This window comes from Ricinus communis, chromosome 6 (genome assembly GCF_019578655.1).
Source record: "Ricinus communis isolate WT05 ecotype wild-type chromosome 6, ASM1957865v1, whole genome shotgun sequence".
NCBI classification, from domain to species: Eukaryota; Viridiplantae; Streptophyta; class Magnoliopsida; order Malpighiales; family Euphorbiaceae; genus Ricinus; species Ricinus communis.
Genome location: NC_063261.1, coordinates 25,699,291 through 25,714,227, shown reverse-complemented (window position 1 = coordinate 25,714,227; position 14,937 = coordinate 25,699,291). Strand labels below are relative to the sequence as shown.

Here is a 14,937-nt window from a genome sequence, read left to right as displayed (position 1 = left end):
ATGATAGGGGAGTAAACATTTTATACTACACGGAGTTTATTTAATAATAACTAGTTTTTTTACTCACACGCTATGTATGTAAATATTAATATTTAGACTCGTTATTATTAGTTTATTATATATATTATTTTTTATGTAATTTTTGTATATGCATTAATTTAAAAATCAAATAAAATTCTACTTAAATTCATTATTGTAAAATATTTTAGAGCAGTTTTAACTAATAATAAATATTAAATAAAAAGATAAAATAATCAATAAAGAAAATGTTATTTTATATTCATCAATTAAGTTAATAATTTTAAGAATAAAATAAAAATATATGATAAAAACACAAAGAAAAATACTTTGCACAGTATATTATCTTTTTCAATAAATAGTACTGTCTATTTTCAAATCAAGCACTCAAGTTATTTTGAATAGTTATTTTATTATTTTAAACATCTCTTATTTTATTTTATTTTAAATTTTAAATAATTAATTAAAAAATATGGCATATGATATAGTCCAAATAAAAATTTATTTTTCAAGTATTTATTTTAAAGTTTCTTGAATAGTCACATCCTATATCTTAAGGATACATCCAATTGTCTCATCCGATACTGTATAGACTGAGTTGATATTTAATTGCTCAAATAAAGTGAAATTCAATCTAATGATAAAATTCTGATATAAATATTATCAAATATTAAAATAATATCTAAAATATAACATATTTTTTATTTTGATTTGTTTATTAGTTAATTCAGTATAAAGTTATAATTTTATTAAAAGTTTTTCATATAGAATTACATATTTTATATAGAATTTTTATTTCTTCAAACATGTTATTATATATTTGTTTGGTATTATATGTTTGTTTGGTGAGTGTAGAAATAATTATATACTTATAATATAACCTAGATTTCCATAAAAATGCTAAGGATTATTTTCTATATAAATTTATCTGTTCTTCTTTTTTATTTTAATTTTCTATTAGAAAATCTATTCTACCATGAAAAGAAGTCAATAGAAATGCATGCTTTAATTATTATAGTTCACATCTTTGTACCTTTTTAATCAAATTTAATGATTTATTATGTCCAAAGTTAGATTTGTAATTTAATGTATTGTTAATATTTTTACTAATACTATTTTTTTTTGTAGATTTCTCTATTTTCTCATTAAAAATCATATTCTACCAAAAGAAAAAAAATTAATAACAAGAATATCATCTTTAATTGTTTATTACTTTTTTATTTAATAAAGATTTTATTCTATAATTAATATTGAAAATCCTAATAGAGTTGAATTTTAGAGTTATACTTGATGAATTATTAACATTAGCTATTAATAAATTCAATTAATAAGTGACTAAATTATCAGATTATACAATCAATATGACTTTTTAGTAAATTTACATGTTCCTCATTTTTGCACTTTTATATATACTCATTCCCATAATAAAAAATAAAAAATTATTAAGTTTAGAATCATACACACTTTTAATGTTATATAATGGTATAGTTTTTGACTATATTAGTTCATCTCAATATTATAACAAATATTAAATTTACAATCAATTTTTTTTAATATAAAAGAGAAATTATAAAATTTGTAAATTAAAAAATTCAATTATTGAGCACAATACAATAATATTAGTTTTAGATGAAAAATTTATATATTTGACATTATCTTTAATACTTTAGGCATAAATTTTATAGAAATATTATTAAAAAAAAACACTTTTTATTGGTTGTTTGCATATTAAAAATAATTATAATAAAATCTCTTGTGTTTTTGGAAACAATAAAAAAAGTTAAAATTCATATTTTATTTTGATCGTACATTTAGTCAGTAAATAATTCATGCTTTTATATGAAATTTTTAATTTTTCTACAACTATAAAAATTTAAGTTAAATTTTAACTCTAACTATTGTAAGTGAGTATATATTATATATTATATAAAATTTTATAATATAAATTATTATTCAATATATTTTAAGGAATTTAATAATTATTTGTCCAAACTTGCCTAATAATAATAATAATAATAATAATGATTATAGTTACGATAGTAATGATGATGATAAAGTGGTTACTATTATAAGTTTTTGCCATGTATACAAAACTTATAATTTTTATGTTAGTTTTTTCCTTTTTTCGTAAGCAGAAATTTTTTTAATTTCCTATTTAAGATAGAAGCTAATCTTTAGTTGGTTGACGTGATTCTATGTGGAAGCTTCTTTTTGTATATATCAAAAGGGACCATAAACACATCGCAAGGCAACTTTCTTATGCATTTCATAATATTGGAAATGACCCAGAAGTAAGTTTCTCTTCTACCCAAAAGAAAAACATTTAATTGTATTAATTCACTTATTACATGGCTGTTTGAATGCTGTTGTTTATTTACAAGCAGGTAATAGCTTACTCAGGACATGAAGCTTCACTGAAATGCATAATGAATAGTGAACTGTCCTTGAGCAATGTTAAGGTTCATCCATTAATCTTCTTCAACTTTGCTTCTTTTTCTGTTTTTTCTCTTTAATAACATATATATATTATTAATATTCTTTGCAATCTTATAGTGATTTGGGGAAGATGTCTTGAGAGACGATGAGCTATGCGTTAAGCCAACTGGATCTTCGCACCCACTTTTTTATGGCCTGCTAGAGTGGTGATTACTGCAGCTTCCTTCTGCACCTCTAAGCCAAAGTGACATGCATGGAAAAGGGGTTGCTGATGGGAAAAGTTCATGAAACTTTTCCAAGCCAATGAGGCTCGACTAGTAATAAAATCATTTTCATGTTTATGTTCGAACAGGTGAAAAAATGTAATAAATACTATGACATCAGTGTGGTAAGAGCATCCCAGATGCTTCTCATATAGCAACTGGCAATTCGTCCAGATGCTAATTTAATAGAATTCAAAAATGATTGATTGCTTCCTGGTACTTTGCAGGAATATTATCAGTACTTGAGGACTAGTAATAGAACAGGACAATTGAATTGATCTCAAATAGTGCACATGATAGAGATGTTTAGCCATAAATCATTTATTATTTTCATTCAAAAAAGAAAAGAATTGTTTGAACAACATTTGTATAAACTCAGTACCAACTGAAATTTTGAAAAGAATGAAAAGATATGTTCCCATGCTCTCTTCTTCTAGTCCTGTAGTAAATTCTTTACCTACCTTATAATCTCAAAAATGCATGTTACAGATATTCTATCTTCTTAGTGTTTCTCAAACTGTATCCCACCGAATCTCAAGATGTATCAATCCATGCTTTGAATTGATTAGATGGTATTTCTCGTTGATACGTCCATTATGCACAACGTCATCAAGGTTAATCTCCACATGCCCCAGAGATTCCTGTAATTTACAAGATAATATAATGATCAGGATAACTATTATGAATTGACAGACAAAAGGAATGATCATGTTTGCACTACCTTAGATAGAAAACTGAAGCGTGTCCGCTTGCTCATAACATCGATATGCATCTTCTCACGTAGAGGAGGCTGATCAAGTGTAAACTGAAATTCCTCATTCCAATGTGGGTCACGAGTTTTTCTAATCATCTGAAGAAAAAATGCAGGTTTTAGCAAAAGAACTAGGTGGTGCAATATGTAATATGTAGATCAAAGTTAGAATGCATTCATTTTCAAATGCATTTGAGCTCCCTAATGAAGTTAGAAGCGCCTTTTAAATCTAAGTTCAATAACACCAAAAAAAAGTCCTTCACCTTTGTTTTCTTCTTTTCTCCTCTGAAAAGGACTAAAGCATACGGATTACTGTGGTGCTCCCCTTCTACATCTTCCGCTCCTTGGACGATAACTGAAAGTAAACCGGCTCCACTCAATTTCTCCTCATCAGAAGACTTCTCACTACCACCATCCACAGGTTCAGTGAACTTGGCACTGTCTTGTTTAAAAGGCACAAAGGTCAGTTCAACCACAATTTGCCCTCTTCGCTTCTTGTCTTGAGGATCGGAAATATTTGTGTGTTTCAGCAAATCAAGAATAAACTCCTTTGCCTCTCCGGGCGTCAATACTTTTAAAGGAACCACTTGCATTCCTAATCTGTCATGTCCCCCCACCTTTGAAACAAATTAATTGCAAGTCAATACAAAAGCTTTATCTAGTTACAAAAAAAGCTAAATTCATATTAAAGCAGTTTCAGAAGCAGAAACATTCAGACACTGAAAAGTTAGACTAAAAAATATAGAAAATTGAAAGGAAATTAATAAAACATTTAGATTTCTAAAGGAGAAACCTTATCCCAATCAAACACTTGCAGCTGAAGAACTTGAGATTGAGGATCCTTGACAATAAGCTTGAAGTTCTCGTTCCACTCAGGATTCAAATTCTTCTTCTTGACTGTGGTTTTCTTAGCCGGCAGCTTCTCTCCAGTCAGGCTGAGTTTGACATATGGATCAGATGTTCCTAACAGATCAGCCTTTAAGAGTTTCATTGCCCTCACAACCTTTACGTGCAGTATACCCACAGGCTTCTTTATAGCCACACTAAAAAGAAAAAGTGCAAATAATTATGTGATGAAAATGCGTCAAGTCTTTCTACATAAAAGCAGCAGAGAAGGTTTTGACATAAAGGAAATTAGGCCTTTACACCTAGTGTGATAAAATTATTAAAAACTTGAATTAGAAGAATGTTGCGAGAATCAGCATCATGATATACATTTCCATCCACAAAACCTTCACAGAGACTCTTTTCATTTAGCTAGACACAACAGAACTTGTTGTTGACCCTATGTTCATAAACTGAATCATTCTCATTAAAAGGCCTGTAATTTGATCCCAACGTACAACACCAGGTCATTCTAATACTATTGTTTACAGAGACTCCCATTTTTCCAAGACTTCATTTTTCCCAGCTTAAGTGACTAACTTAACATTATTAAGTCGTTGACTTCTTGGAACAGGCAGATACACAAGCAAAAGAAAAGAAGAAAACATAAAAACATAAATCTTGAAAGAAATTCAACAAAGTAATAAATTATATTATCATCCATCATCTAATATAAACTCACGTGGATGAGTCAAGAACAGGTATATCAAGAAACTGGGGCCAGAGATAGAGGCGAGCTACTTGTTTTTTGATGGTCTCCTGCAAGCATCAAGGGTAGTTAGTCGACCATTTAAAACTTAAAAGTGAAATAATCAGTCCATCTATTTCAGGCAATAAATACAGCCTCATTCTATGAATATAAGTATTACCAGTGCAGCACCTGAACAAGTCGGTAAAGGCCAGGTATGGACATTAAATCCCCTCCCAGAACTTTTAGTCCAAAATCTACATGTGGCTGTAAATAAGTGAGAAAACACCATTTATGAAATTTCAGTGACTTACTTTTCATTAAAAGGACAACAAAAACTTTCATTTGTCAATAAAAGAAAAAGGCAAAAGAGATGCTGCTTACCCTCTCCATCAAGGACACCACAATGTTTGCAAAACATGGAAAGCTAGGCACTAGAGGTTTCAAAGCTATCCGTGGTGCTGCAAATATTTGCAAATCAATTAACTGCGAAAAAGCACAGTCAATCTCTTTCAGGCCATGCATCTTCTTAATACGAAGTGACAATTTATTTTTATTGCAAAAGGTTATGAGCATTTAGGTTCTTCTGACCTGAACTCTAACTGGTAAAGACATTAATTTAATCATCAAGATTATATTGGGATTTCCTGCCCACTTAATTGCTGGTTCCATGACTAAATCCTTCTCATTAGTCTCATAGACTTTAAGACCTGCAAAATTCCACAATGATCAACAACTGATGCATATGGCCTGTAAATTTTTGCTAAAGTACGGTTATGCTTTTGGCATTTGAAGAAAATATCATTGTTAAACAAAATCACATGCAACTTTCAGACTGTCCATTAATGAACGCATTGCAAACATGAAACAAAAAGAGGATTTCAATCTCATCACACACGTGATAGCGGGGGTGGCTGTGAGAGGGAGGAAGGGAGAGAACCAAGATAGTTCTTACTATTTAAACAGAAGAAAAATTACAACATATTCTTTTTTCTGTATTCGATTTTGCCACTTAATATGCATTGATGAACTAGACTGATTGCAATGCTTCAAGTAGCATACAAAACACCAGTTTCAAAAAAATGAATAAATACAAATCTGCTAACCAAGATAATTTGAAAATGCAACCTTTTCGATTCATCAAATTATTCAGTGATCAACATTACTTAAGCCACCAGACACTTACCATGAATTACAGGAGGAAGAGTTCCGAGTGTTAGATGCTCAAATTCAATTGCTTCTATCATATACTGTCCAATGTACTCTGCAAATATCGGTTCTGCTGTGCTTCTTATTGTAGAACAGATTGCCTGCACATGAAAATGATTAATGGATGAAAATTTTGAAAATACATCAGCAAGTTCAAGGCTCCTCAAGCAATCAAATACCTTATCGAGATAAGGCCACATATCCAAGAGAAGCTTGTTCAACCAGTCTACCTGCAAAATCAGATAAACATAATCAGTAGAAAACTAAAGTTGATAACAATAGCTGACCTACAGAGTTGACACTAAAAACAAAGTACATGATAAATCCATTATGCTTACTCGTTCATAATCAGGGCATTTCACCCATAATGGAATTTCGGGCAGAATATCTTCCAAAGTGCTCGAATCTAATTCATGAAGTGGCCTAACCACTGGATCCTGTATCAGATAGTACAGACTCAGATTAAAAGAAAGGCATACTTCTCGAAGCAGAGGTTATGGTTAATGAATATCAATAGGAGGCCATTATAGCACCTTCAACAAGCTTACATTTCAATATGCATACATTTCAAGTAAAGAATAAGAGGATTTTATTTCCTTCAGATGATGAAGCAAAAATAGAACATTTGTAATTAGTCAAGCTGAAGCTTGCTATAATTTGATTCTAATCCCAATACTATCATAAAGCGGAAACTTTTAAGACTTTGAGAATTACACCCAGCCGATTAAAACTACTGACACCAGACATGCAGCGAGTAGATTTCCCAATTCAAGGAGATGAAATCATCCTTCAAAATAGTCATTCATTAAGATTGAATAAAATTTTCTCATCATAAAGATGATGACCATTTTTTAAACTGAGGGTTAAATTGTTAAACTCAAGAACAAAATATGGACCCTGCATCAACAAACCAAAAATAAACATCCTGTCAAACAACACATAAAGAGGGGAAAAAGATGCGAGAGAAAAGGCAAATATGAATCTAATACTAAAAATAAAAGGTAACACTAATGAGGTCATTAGACTGGACCCACAATGTAAGTAAGCAGTCACCTTTCAACTTTTAGTCCTAATCTACAAGTTGAAGAACCAGACATTACAAAGCAAACATCATTTTCTGTAACCCAACAAATTAAAGATAAAGAATAAAAGCCAGCACCATAATCAATTGGAACAAAGAAGAAATGCCAATGGAACAGTGAAGTACCATTCAAAAAATCATGAAAAAGAAATAGAAAAGACCATTCATACAAATGCATTTCAATCAAACCTTCATTTAATAGAAAACCCAGCAAAACCCCAATTTCATTATTATCCGCGAACATAGCACCATGAAATTACTAAAAAAGTAAAAAGGAAAAACCAGGATTACAGTGGGTCTCCAAGAAAGCACAAGAAATGTGAAAGAGACATATACAGAAAAGATTACGAAGGAGACAGCAAGAACACTTCAAGAACTAATAACAAACGATCAAAGTGAAGATATTACTTACCTTAACATCATGATGCTCAGGCTGAGAATAAACAAAGAGAAAGAAACCAAGTAATAGTCCAATAGGAAGTCCAAATCCAAAACCGAGGAATCCCAAAACAGTGCTCAAGAAACCCATTTCAGTGACAAGAAAATCAAGAACATAGCATAAATGTTTTACAAGAAAATAATCTTCGTCAATGGAAGAGTTTTGAATGGACAAGAAAGAAAGAAAGAAAGAGAGAAGGAAAGAACAAGAAAAATTAATAAAACAAGTGGAAGTGAAGGCGAGAAAATCAAATGTTTAAACGTAAAGAATAGACAAACAGAGAAGGAACCGCCAAAATAGAAAGCCACGTACTTCTTAGTTCCTAACCAAGAAAACTAATACAAAGAAGAGAACTGATTTTCTTTTTTCTCTTTTTCTCCAAAATCACATTACATGCCCCCGATACTCCAATAAAATAATAATAATAATATACTCAAGGCATCATATGATGATCTTAAATTACTTTTGTATCCTTGGTCCTTTCATTAAATTTATCCGAATTTATTTAATTTTATTCGACTTTGGATCATAGCTTATATCAATTTCCAGTTGGATTAAATATTTACTCTATTCTTTAAGCCTCTTTTTCCTCAACAAATAGAAAGGGTACTTTAATTTAAAATGAGATACATAATTTGCATATATAAGTTGTGTTATAAAATTATATTTTATTTGAAAAAATAATATGATAAAATTGAAAGATATTTTTGCATTATAGAATATATTGACTTACTAATATAGAATTTATTTAAAAATTATATCTATTTTATTAGAATTTAATTTAGTTTTAATAAATTTCACACAAATTTGATTTTTTAGAATTTATATATATATTAATTTCTAATACTTAAATTTTTTTTGACATGTTTACTTAATTTTTGACACGTAGAGTTTTTATTTTGACACATGAAATTTAAGTTTATGTCTGATTTTATAGTTTTTTCTATTAATTTATTGATTAGTAAGTTACATTCCTATTTAAATACTGATTTTAATCTTAAGAACTAATATATTAATAATAAATTAATTTTATGATTAGATAATGACTGATTTTTAAATTAGAAAATAATTATTTTAAAAAATTACATATTATATTTTAATATTATATTAACTAATAGATTAATTTTTAATTAAATAATAATTCTAATTATATAAATTAATTTTTAATTATATAATAATTTTTAATCCAAAAAGAAATAGTAATATCAATTTTATTAATAGTATTAATTTATATAATATTAAAATTTATCAATAAATATTCTTAAAATAATTTTTATATTATTGTACTAATAAAATTTTAAAATTTTAAAAACAAATTAGAAACATATAAAAATAGTTAATTTGCTATTATTTTTTAAAATATGATAAATTATATTAAATATTAAAAAATTTATAAAATTGTATTTATAAATTAAATTTTATAATTAAAATAATAATAATACTCGTATAATGCATAGATAAATGATTAATTTTAAATTAACTTTCAGTAGTCAAAACACATAAATTTTATTTTTATAAACAAATTTTAACAAAATATAATATAAATTACTAAAACCCACATATTTTAATTGATTTTATGTAGCACTGGAAGTAAGAAATTATAAAATGAGAGTATTGAGATCAATAATAGAAAGTATAAGGTCGGAAGTAATTAAGAAAGGGAAACAAATTGAATTGATTTATTGAAGAAGAATTAGATTATTGGTGATTTGATTTATTTTTCATTTAATTCACAAGCGTTTGAATTATAAGACTAGACTGGTGGTTTAGCCCTGTTGCATGGAATTTGATTAATTTAATTTTTACAGAAACTTAGATTAATTAAATACATAATTACACACCTTTTATTATAATTTTTTATTATTGTGCCTTTATGAAAAATTTAAGAAATATAAGAAAGTGCCCCACTTTATATGGGTGTACCAAATTCAACCTCCTTTTATGCTTTTTTGGTTCTTCCTTTTACTTGTACTAGTGGCCTTTTTTCCTTTATTTTCTTAATTTAAGAAATTAAAACTGTAATTCTTTCAAGGAAGTTACATATATAAAATTTGACTAAATAAATAAAAATCTAATACCTTTTAAAAAATAGATTGAATATATAATAATAATTTAATAACTGAGATAATTGATAATATCAAAACTTTTAGATACCTTTTTAATTACATTTATAAAGTTATAATTAAAAAAAACTTTTAAGGATTGAGATTATTATTTAATTAGAAAATTTATTTAGAATATAATTAATATGTTAAAGTCTTAGAATTAGTCTTAGAATTATACTTTTCATTTAATTAGAGAAAATTTTATTAATTAATATAATTTCTTAACATTAAAAACATAACTAATATGTTATTTCTAGAAAATTTGTACATAAGGCATCAATGGGGCATAATAGCCATAGGGTTATTATTGCAAATTATTGATTCTGATTTTTTTTTTTTTTTTTTTTTTTGGTGTTTCAACAAATTCGTGGATACCAACTCCTCAATCCATATAGAAATAAGTACATAACCCAAAAGAATAAAAAAAATAATTATATCATATTCATATTAGAAGAGTTATATACTGTATATCTTCTTTGGTTTGACATTTCTTTTTATTTATTAATAATTTAGGATTTCTTTTTGCATTATTGTTTAAAGAGTGTCATTTTAAATAAAGTAATTGAACCGTGCCACTGGAGAAAGTTGATTAGCCCAATTTGATATTTTTATTATTTTTTCTAAAAGAAAAAGATTTAACTGAGTTTCTAAAAATTTCAGGATATGAAATTTCTAATTTTTGAAAAGATATACATAATGTTATATTCGTATAAGATATATATTAAAATTTAAGTAGATACAAAATAAATAAATAATTGGTGAACTTAATTGATTAATCAAAAAACTGAAATCAAGCATTAACTAAATTATTTTGGAAAAAAAAAAATTGACTAGTATGATAAACTAATTTTTTAGTTCGATTTAATTTATTTGATTTATTATTCGATTTAGTTTTGCAAATTTTTGATAAAAGGATGAAATTGTCCTAACTAAATTTGTGATATTATAATCGCTGGGATTTTAAGAAAAAAATAAGCAAATAACTTTTAATATTAGTAAATTTAATTAGCTGTTTAAATATGTATTTTTTACCTCATAGAATTAAAAGCTTTACTTACCCACGTAATCATCACATAAATAAATAATTTAAAAATTTAGAAATAAAAGCATTTTTATATAAATTTAGTATATATATCATAACAAATAAGAGAATAACATATATATAAAAATATTTTATATTATAATATTAAATAATTAAAATATATTTTATTATTTAAAACTAATAAATATATATTAATAATTTATCAATTTATTTCATACTAAATCAAAAAATAAAAACTTTCAAAAAAAATAAAATTATACTAACTAAATTTGTGACATTACCATCATTAGAGCTTCAAGCAGCTATTATCGTTATGAATATTATAAATTGAACCTGAGTAACAGATTTGCATTAAGAAAGTTTTTATTTATTTTTCCTGTGTGTGGCGACAAGAAAGAAAATGAAGATACAGAAGAAGGTTGTAAATTGTATTATAAAATGTTAATGTTAGGGACCAGATAAAACCAGCGTATTCCTAAACCCAATGTTAGCTTTTAGGTTGGGAAGATCGCATTTCTCACCTTTCATTGTCAGTATTTAGCTGGCCAACTTCTTCGTTTGGATTTATTGTTCTGAATTTGTCAATTCAAATCTTATTTATTAAATAGAAATGTTTAAATCCCTCCAACGAAAAAGAGAAAGGAAATGCGTTCACATTGGAATACCATTAATTAACATTAAAATAATATTAGTGACTGTCATGTTCCTATACTCTAAAATCAAAGACAATTTTAAAGGTTACTTTAATTAATAAGCGAATAAGTAAATGATTATACGATCTAAATACCTTTTGGTACATATATAAAATTATATTTTTTTAAATTTTTTAAAAAATATTTAAATCATTTAGTATTAATTAGTTTTTGTAACCTTATTTTCTTATGTTAATTATTTTGCATGTTTTATTGGATAAGATTTAATAATTTTTCAATTGAAACTTATAGATAATTATAATTCAAATTTGTTGTCTAAATAAAATAAAAAATTATTATGAACAATTTAAAAAAACTTATAATATAAATGTAAAAAAAATAAATTTTAAAATTGAACCACTGTAACCATATTAGCAGTGAAAGATTCTATATAAATTTTGGTGAAATGAATCAACTAAATTTAACTTTTCAATTAAAAAGCTAAAGAAAAGAAAGGAAGTGGATTTTATAAAGTTATTTTGGGTAAATAAAGTAAAAAAAAAGTAAGACTATTTTAGGGATTAGAATTTCATTCTTATGGGATTAGTAATCCTATTGGAGGAGATGGCTTATTAAAAAGGCATGCGGGCTTGGTTTTGGATAAAACTGATATCATGTGTTAGTTAAGCTTTTAGGATTATTAATCCCAACATTTATCCTATGTAAAAAATATAATGTGGCTTAATTAAGCAATCTGGAACAAACTATTAGTAATTAGAGTGTAGACAATCCAAAAGGTTATATTTTAATTCGAGTTTTGTCAGATTTTCTTTTTAACTCGCTTAATTATCTAAAAAATGTTAATAATTTGAGTTCAATTTTATTCTTAAAACTCATTTAAAACTCGAATAAAAATATGAGAAAACAAATACTACTCGGTTCAAATATAATAAGATAATATTTTAAAAAATTATCAATATGAAATAAAAAAAATTTATACTTAAACGTAATAAGTTTTCTTATTATTTCTTCTGATTGAGTCCCTTCAAATGAAGATTCAGATCTTTTGGAGAGAAGCAAGAAAAAGATTAAGGCTGACTCTAGCGAACTACAATCAGTTAGTTTTGAGACTAAGATGGTGGACCTGTGCCAAGGGTCAGATGGAACAAAGAGAAGGGTGATGGTGTTATTGCCTTTCATCTTATTATGTTTCGTTTGAAGATTCATTATTGGGTAAAGTTATCCCTACTGGCGAGGAGGATGTTGTTTTGGATGATGAGATGAATGCTTTGGTAAAGGAGGAGGGAGATATGAATTGCCCAGTGATTATTCTGTCTGAGGAAGAGAAGGCTCGATTAAGAAAGCCCTGGAGACTAACGCTTATTATGAAATTAATGGGTAGATCTATTGGGTGTAATTTTATTTTACAAAAAATCAAAGAGTTGTGGAGACCTAAAGTAGTTATCGACCTTATAGCTATTGGTAATGATTTTTACTTAGTTAAGTTTGTATCCATTGTTGATTTTGAGTTTGCTAAATTCAAAGGCCCTTGGTTGATAGCTGACCATTACTAACTGTTAGGTAATGGTGTCAATGATTTTGACTCAAAGATTGATTCTTTAGAAGAGATGCTTGTTTAGGTTATAATAACTCTAAATTATGAGTATATTTTTATGGTCTTATTGTGCATTTATAGTTAATATATTTATTATTTGATAGAGTTTTTATTTTATTTAGTTATTAAGTTGTTTGTTGTATATTTTCAAGGTATATTGGCAATTCTAAGCAAATATGGAGCTTTTTAGAGTATAAATAAACTCTATGATCGATTTAGAAGAACATTAAATGTTAGAGGAGTGACTTCAGTCACAAAAAATGGAGTTTAAATTGAACTGGCCCTACAACCACTTTAGATGAATAAAGAGAGCAAGGCCTAATAGTAGAACCAGATGTAGAACGAAGAAAACTTGACTTACTGTTGTGAACCGGTTCACATGAAGAAAATATTCAGGACTAGTTGGACATCCGATCCAAGAGTGAGAGGTTATAATGAACTAGCTCTACAACCGGTTTAGGTGCTTAAAAAAGGTCAGGACCGGTTGGAGAATCAGTTCATGTTGAAAAAAGGAGTTTGTAAAGAAAATAGCAAATTTCAGCATTAATTGCATTACCTTTAGTGAGGTTTTTCATGATCGTGAAGGTCTAGAATTAAAAGGTGGTCTTCACCAACTCTGTAGAGAACTTCTTAAACTATAATTCTAGTGAAGGGTATAACTCCATATCAGATTTCTAAGGATCATAAAACTTGGATCGAACTCAGATGTTGCGTAGTATGTTTTTGTTTGGGTCAGTCTTAATGTTTGGGCCTTATCTAGAGCTACAAAAACGCAATTGAGGTGATTCAAAAGCCTAAAATAATTTAATCTTCAAGAGCTATAAAATTTTTTGAAGAATCAAATTCTAAATTCGGTTTCTATTAGGTCATATAATAGCCTGCAATATTAAAAATAGAAAAAGATACATATATAAGTTATTTTCAAGTTTCCTTTGTATTGCCCAATAAGTATATCATTATAACTTAGGGTTTAAGGAGAGAGGTAGTCAGTTTGAAAGTTTTGAGATAATTTTTAGAAAAGATACATTAGTTTTGAAGGATATCTAATTTTTGGCTATAGGAATTAAGGAAGCCTTTTAACTTTCGAGATTCAAAGTAATATTTGCCTTAACTCTTTTTCAACTATATTTTATTTAGTTTTTTCTTGTGTTTACTGTGTTATATCCATGAATAACTAAATCCTTATTCTAGAGAGAAGGATGTAGTCGATTAGTTTTGAATATAGATTCAATATAAAGTTTGTTTAATTTTTGATTTATTATTCTTAAGATTACTATGAATGCTTTTACTGTCCACCATAGTGTTTTTATGATGTGATTTATATGATGAACTGAAAGGAAAAATATAGATCTAGATATGAAAAAATAGCCATAATAATATCACATATGATGGGAAGTATTTGGCTTGTAAAATTGAACTTATAAGAGAAGTTGGCTCCTTATACAAACGCCATAATTCCTTGCATAACATGACCTGATTGAACTCTTGGAAAGATCTGAAACCCATTCCTCCTTTTGCTTTAGAACAACAGATACAAGACCAGCTTGCCGAATGAATACCACGATTTTGATGTCTAAAACTAACCCACTAGTATGAATTCATTAACTTCTCCATCAAATCACATAAAGACTTTGGCAACATGAATACAAACATAGTGAAGGTTGGAAAAGAATGGATTATATCCTTCAACAAAATTTTTTACCGTCTTTTGATAATAGCATAGCACCTTAATTTACGTTAGTAGAATTTAAACTTTAACACATATATTTAAAA

The 14,937-nt window shown here is 27.4% G+C and overlaps 1 protein-coding gene and 1 long non-coding RNA gene across 5 annotated transcripts; one reads left to right on the top strand and one right to left on the bottom strand.

Annotated features, from left to right (window-relative positions):
* Positions 1-2,161: 2,161 nt before the first annotated feature.
* Positions 2,162-2,930, top strand: LOC112537089. Its single transcript, XR_003081007.2, has 3 exons — positions 2,162-2,309; positions 2,403-2,477; positions 2,572-2,930. It is a non-coding gene; the product is annotated as an uncharacterized LOC112537089 (long non-coding RNA).
* Positions 2,931-3,022: 92 nt separating this feature from the next.
* On the bottom strand, positions 3,023-8,099 carry LOC8280818 (synaptotagmin-3). 4 transcript variants are annotated; one of them, XM_002534507.4, is made up of 12 exons: positions 7,744-8,099; positions 6,589-6,687; positions 6,430-6,480; positions 6,228-6,351; positions 5,633-5,751; positions 5,426-5,527; positions 5,234-5,308; positions 5,036-5,112; positions 4,262-4,511; positions 3,732-4,085; positions 3,439-3,567; positions 3,023-3,358 (listed from the first exon to the last, which is right to left on the bottom strand). In XM_002534507.4, exons 1-12 carry the CDS (start codon positions 7,858-7,860, stop codon positions 3,230-3,232), a joined length of 1,626 nt encoding a protein of 541 aa, XP_002534553.1. In that variant the 5' UTR covers positions 7,861-8,099; the 3' UTR covers positions 3,023-3,229. The 4 variants fall into 4 exon arrangements, with proteins under 4 accessions (XP_002534553.1, XP_015584032.1, XP_015584033.1 ...); XM_015728546.3 differs by lacking the exons at positions 6,228-6,351; positions 6,430-6,480; positions 6,589-6,687; positions 7,744-8,099 and having other exon boundaries at positions 5,223-5,308; XM_015728547.3 differs by lacking the exons at positions 6,228-6,351; positions 6,430-6,480; positions 6,589-6,687; positions 7,744-8,099 and having other exon boundaries at positions 5,223-5,308; positions 5,426-5,502; positions 5,633-5,750.
* Between the last annotated feature and the right edge of the window lie 6,838 nt (positions 8,100-14,937).

What these genes read in the sequence shown, in the direction of transcription:
- LOC8280818 (XM_002534507.4), bottom strand. Translation starts at nt 7,860, where the DNA reads ATGGGTTTCTTGAGCACTGTTTTGGGATTCCTCGGTTTTGGATTTGGA. An exon ending in CTGAGCATCATGATGTTAAG is followed by an intron (nt 6,688 to 7,743) that starts GTAAGTAATATC and finishes TATCTGATACAG; the next exon opens with GATCCAGTGGTTAGGCCACT. An exon ending in CCTGTTCTTGACTCATCCAC is followed by an intron (nt 4,512 to 5,035) that starts GTGAGTTTATAT and finishes TTTTCTTTTTAG; the next exon opens with TGTGGCTATAAAGAAGCCTG.